This window comes from Pinus tabuliformis, chromosome 6 (genome assembly GCF_031772625.1).
Source record: "Pinus tabuliformis cultivar Carrire ecotype Pingquan chromosome 6, CPIR1, whole genome shotgun sequence".
NCBI lineage: Eukaryota > Viridiplantae > Streptophyta > Pinopsida > Pinales > Pinaceae > Pinus > Pinus tabuliformis.
In genome coordinates this window covers 2,059,159,522-2,059,165,521 of record NC_142292.1, presented here as the reverse complement: position 1 = coordinate 2,059,165,521, position 6,000 = coordinate 2,059,159,522, and the positions used below count along the sequence as shown (strand labels likewise).

General features: G+C 35.0%; 1 protein-coding gene across 1 annotated transcript; it reads left to right on the top strand.

Annotated features, from left to right (window-relative positions):
• The first annotated feature begins 1,479 nt into the window (after positions 1-1,479).
• LOC149267488 (putative ADP-ribosylation factor GTPase-activating protein AGD11) lies at positions 1,480-2,404 on the top strand. Its single transcript, XM_089398968.1, has 3 exons — positions 1,480-1,639; positions 1,741-1,859; positions 2,222-2,404. The coding sequence occupies exons 2-3, from the start codon at positions 1,743-1,745 to the stop codon at positions 2,387-2,389; spliced, it is 285 nt and encodes a 94-aa protein (XP_089255094.1). The 5' UTR covers positions 1,480-1,639; positions 1,741-1,742; the 3' UTR covers positions 2,390-2,404.
• Positions 2,405-6,000: the final 3,596 nt, after the last annotated feature.

Genomic DNA, 6,000 nt, shown 5'->3' with positions numbered 1-6,000 from the left:
AGAAAAGAGAGTAAAGTGGTCATGCATAAAGCCTTAAAGTAATGGTTAAATTTGTTAAAAGAAAATAAAGTGGTTGTGCATAAACCATAAGTTAAACATTATTTTCTTATAAAATCAAGAGCTCGCCTCCAATTCTCATATCAATCATCAAAGTAGATACATGTTATAATATTTTCACCATAAATCAACACACCTATTGTGTTTGATAGAGATATTTGCAAAATACATAACCACTTTCAACCATAAGGAGAGGATAGTAGCCACACACACTCAAGAAAAAAAAAACTCCCAAGGAGAAGGTCAAGAAGCCATTGTGTGAGAATTTCCACTAGTGTAAGTAAGCTTGAAGATGAAATGTTACATTTGAGTTAGGTTTTCTAGTTCTATTTTCATTATCCTTGTTTGTTATCTAACACAACCACTAGATTTAGAGATTTTCTCACCATTGCAACAAGTTTACAACAATATTTTGGAAACCGCATATACTGGATGGGATCTTAACTAACATGTTAGTTTGTCCAACCAAAGTGCTTTTTTCCACCATACTTTTCATGTCCTCTAGTAGCACCTCCATTTGTAGCATCTATATTATAGGGGTTCTCATCTCTACCATCTTACCTACTATGCCCTTTGTAAATGGTTACTTCTAGTGTTCGAGGGGGCTAAGTCATAAATTCATGGTATGTTTGGCTTTTGAGATGTTGGATATACTCTTGGTGCTATAGTGGCAACTACTCGGTTTGATCTTAGGCCTCACCCATATTAATCCAATTAGTTACCAATTCACAATAGTTTTAAAAAAATGAAAAAAAATAAAATAAAATTCTAATGGATCTTTATCTTCTTCTATGGAGACCCTTTCCTATCCACAAGTTTATCACATACTATATATGTAGAGCATATAAAAACAGAGAAAATCTATGATCATACTTTTACTTATTAAATTTAACAAATAATTATACACTTATAAATACATAAAACTAATATATTCAACAAATAATTGTAAAATTATAAATACATAAAATTATACTTAAAAATAAACACAATATCTTAGCATACTAATAAATTTGTTAATAAAATATCCCAACCCCACGCCAAAATAAAAATAAATTACTTGAACAAAAAATATCTTATATTCAATTAGATGTAACAATCTCCTAAAATTTATAAAAATATTTCTCTTATAAAAACAAACTACTATAACAACGTATCAATAATTAAGAATAATAACTATCACAACCTTTAATATAATTAAAATTCTTCAACCTAACAGATTTATATTTTATACATATCATGAGTTTTACAATTTAAATCACGCATGGGCCCCATGACTAAGTATTCGCTTTCCAAGCATAATTACTCAAACATCACCTGTCGCGCTCAGTCGGCACCTCTGCCTATACCCCGTACAGTACCTGATGTTGCGTGCTCTTCACGGTGCACCTCCCATGAATATTCTCGTAAAAGTTTCATTTCTATATCCTCTTTTATTTATATGGGCGGGGTTACCTAATCTCGGCCTGTTGTTTTGGGGAAGCGTTCATAAACAGTTTGCTGCAGTAAATCAGACAAGTAATTTCTACACTGTTAGGTTCGCTTCATTCGTCCATAGATACCAGGCTACAGCGTTCGTGTTCAGGTTCGCATTTGTTTGAGATTTTATTTTCTTTTGTATGATTGATTCAAGAGGAAGGTTTCTGTGTATATGGTCAAACATGGTTGTTTTATTTCTGTGTACAGGAATGGAACAGTATATTGGGCTCCTGAAAGTGGGCGTGATCAAGGGAACCAATCTAGTTGCCACAGATTTTCTGAGTACTGCCAGTGATCCTTATGTGGTAGTCAGCCTGGATAATCAAGTCAGTGCCAATTCTCACTTCATTTTTGCTTCAATTTTGAGCATTCTGCATATTACCCATGATTTGTGTGAACACTGATTTGACTGATTGCTGGGTTGGGTTCTATAACTTTAAATTCGATTCAGTGCTGGTCTATTTTTAGATTTATTAAACATGGAAAAGAATAAAAACACCAAGAATTCAAAATTTTCGTTTCTGCATGTCATTTTCCACCTTACAGCAATACAAAGATCTAAAATTTGTTAAACTCATTAATAAATCCAACCAAATTACAGGGGATTTTCTTTCCTTTTGGCAAAGAAGTAGAAATACTTGTTAATTTCCCCTTTTTTGAGTTTGACATGGTTCATGACTTGTCACAGACGGTCAAAACAAAAACGGTAAAGAGGAATCTCAATCCAGTATGGAACGATGAACTGACACTTGCTGTTGCATCTCCCAATACAGAACTCAAAGTGGTATGCTCTCACGAGTTCCAATTTCGGTCTGGCTTTTGCAAATATATCAACTATTTTTTCAGTGTTCTATAGTGTTACAAGGTTATGTTGCATACTGTAATTCATTTTGGGTAGTTCCATTCCTTTTATGTTTACTCTTGTTATATAACAGGGTTATTTTGTTACTTGTGTTACAAATTATGTTTATTTTGAGTAGTTCCATTCCTTTTATGTTTACTCTTGTTATGTAACAGGGTTTATGTTGCTACTTATGTTTTTGAAATGAAACCAGATATATATTAGTTTATAAGTAAATTTATCTTTTTATTTATGTCAATGCAGTAGTTATAAGGTACCAAGAGATTCGATGTCCAATCCTTCAACAGCTTTTCAGTCTCTGTTAATTTTATACGTTTTGTTGTCTATATATGAAGTTTAAGGCATTGTTTGAACTCTGTTTTCTGTATGGAGTTTCGGTCCATTATGACCCTGGTGGATGTGGTTTGATTTCACATGGTATTAAAGTTGCGGGGCATCGAGCCTATTCCATCTTCCTTTGCTGCCTCGGCTTGAATTTTGGACATTGCTGGGCTTTTATGCTGTGGGCGTCTTTGCCCTTTCTCCTGTGCTGTGAGCTTCTCAGCGTTTCTTAGCCCTTCTCCTGTGCTGTGGGCGTCTCAGCACTTCCTCCTCCTAGTGTGCCGTTCAGCTGCTAATCCACTGCGGATGCTTGTGGCGGTAACCCGCTGCAGCCATCCGCCTCACATACCATATTTTATGGCCTTTTTCTCACTTAATAGAGCATATTGTTATGGGGAATTCGTCACCTTTGGCTGTTCATGGGAAAGGTTTCATTGGGATGATAAATGACATGATCAACAGTGCTCTATATGTTCTTGATCTTTAAATGTTTTTTCTCTATATTTATCACATTGCAAACTCTGATTTTGGGAATAGAATATATTTGTTGGAAAAATTGAGGAGTGAATCAATGTTTCTTATCAATTAGTAAACAATTAAATTTTTTTAGAACATTAACGGTAAGTAAAACATCAACACATTAAAAGAACAATGCACCAGAGATTTTTAGGTGGAAACTTTTTCGAGAAAAAAATCACTAAACGTTTTTCTAATATTTTTATGAGCACAAAATTATGTTTCAGCACCAACTAAAAGCTATGTTACCAGAAACAAGAAACGGGAAACGAAAACGGTACGAGAAACAGAGTTTGGAGGTTTCCCACTCAAGAAACGAGGAGAGAGAAAATGAAAATAAAAATAAAAAATACACAGTTAGTTTCAATTTTCAATATAGTTTCAACTAAATTTCCAGCGCAAATTTTATTAAAAACCTAAATAATTTAAATAAGAAACTGATGCTTAGCAAATTGACTATTAAATATATACATTCTTATGCCTCCTAATCAATTAAGTGTATACATTTTTATGCATTTTGTGCCTTCAGCTAATTATTGTTTCCTTAAAAAAAATTCCAAATAATTAGATATATATATATATATATATATATATATATATATAAACAATAAATAGAATTTGCAATTAAATGTGAATTTCTTGAGCCACATATAGTATAGTGTTTAAACTATGAATTTTAACAATATATATGTTAAAGGAAAACAAATAAACTAAAAAAAGACAATAGTACAGAAATGATCAACTTTCTATATACTTGGCATAAGCCTCTAGGTTATTGAATGAATACATGAGTGAAATCTACAATAAAGAGTGAAAATACAGGGCTGAGAATGACATGCAAAAGAGCGAACTACCACCGGTAAAAGATTTCCCATAAAATATATGCACCCGTTAGCTAAAATAACCGTAAAAAACGGCGTTTCCTTCTGGTTTCCGTTTCTTACACGTTTTTTACGGGAAACGTGGCAACCGTCCCGTTTCTGGTAACATAGACTAAAAGGGAAGCACCAACTCCCTAGTACTCTAGAAAAATATTCAATTTGCGAGCTCCAACTAGAAGGACGCTCCAACACCTTGGTTTTATCAGCGACCACTGATAAGATGCTCCAACACCTTACAAAATCCAACTTACCCTAGCACCACTCTGCCACCCTAAAGTATTTTCAGAGTACAATCTGAGGGATACTTCACTCTACTACGTTACACCAACCAACCAACCATCCTGAAAATGTAAAGATGAAAGAAAGAACTGTGGGCTCCTGTACCAGGGATAATGACCAACTGACAAGAATATTCAACCAATGTTGCAAACATTGATATTAGGATCAAATCGGCAAGGGTTTGGAAAACCAAAAAATTGTAAAAATCAAGAAAATATCAGTAAAAATTGGCAAACATCCGTAAAATTAAGATACCATCAAAATATTGGTAAAAATCAGCAAACATCAACTAGACCAAAAAAAATTGCAATTTTGTGATAAAATCGATAGGTTCACAACACTGTATTCAACTCAGATTTTTGCTACTGTCAAACAACCCAACTTCAAGGATTCATCCACAATAATCCAAACTCAAACTATTGATGTGTTCCGCTGGTGTACAATCAATTACAGTACTGCCTTTTGTATATATAATCTTTTTAATTTAAATCATACCTCAATTGTGCTGAGTAGAGAATGCTCCATATTTCCTTTGAATGATCTGCCTTGGACTTGCAGGATAAATGCCAAGATGCCTTCTGCAACACTAGCTTACCTTTACTGCCCATTAGTACCGCCAAGCCAAAATACACCTTCTGCACAACCCTTAAATCTGAGAAGACTAAGTACAATGATGAGCAAGATTACAGGTCAAATCAAATGATGTCAAGACTAGGATAAAGACCTGTCTCTGAAACCAGTGCTGATGCTCCGATGAAAAGTCACAAAAGCTAAACTTCAGGACAAACCATGAAAGATGTCACCACAGACCAATTCACAGAAAACTTCAATATATTTTACTTCTCCAAGATTAGTGCACTGGCTAGGCATGAAAGTGTGGGTTTGACTTACACATTAGATTATGGTTCTGCAAGCTTGGACCAGATACCAATTACTTCTGCACACCGTAAGAAATCTAGCTGTAGAAGTGTCCTAGAAGAGGGCCACAGGCATACCCTTCAGATCCACCTTAAAGTTGAAGGATTTGGTGTTAGACTGTCATATTAAAATGCCAACCACAGGGCCGAAGATTTCTCCTTAGATTTGGGCCACAAAATTGCTTCAGACTGTGTCAATGTGTCTCTGAAATGGGAGGCAAATGATGTCTCTGACCTTAATCACCCACAATATATTTCTGAAATGAAGGACCGAAAGCCGCTTGAGTTTTTTTTTTTAATCACAGATACCTTAGTCAATGCCTCAGACCTGCAAGTTTGTCTAGAGTTTTTAGCAGAAATATGTACCAAAGGAGGGCCGCAGACATATACTTCGAATCTACTTTAAAATGTCAAACAATGGTATTGAAGCACAGCCATAGTTTTGAGCTTCCAGATCTGTGCTTTTAGCCTCAGAAGAACACTACAAATTCTCAACAATTTCTTCCACAAAAAAAATGCCCAGTGATTGCCCCGATAGACAAGAGACTTAGCCCAAAAACTGTACAGAGCTGAGTTTTTCATTCGTACCTAGAACGTGGCCCTGGGGGATGAGATCCACAGATGAGAAGATCGATTCGCTTGAGAGGAACACACTCGCATATGTTTCAGACATATGTAGCCAAATAACCTC

Excerpts from the sequence above, each read along its gene's own strand:
- LOC149267488 (XM_089398968.1), top strand. The coding sequence starts at position 1,743 with ATGGAACAGTATATTGGGCTCCTGAAAGTGGGCGTGATCAAGGGAACC. Across the intron at positions 1,860-2,221 it reads TAGTCAGCCTGGATAATCAA|ACGGTCAAAACAAAAACGGT; the intron begins GTCAGTGCCAAT and ends GACTTGTCACAG.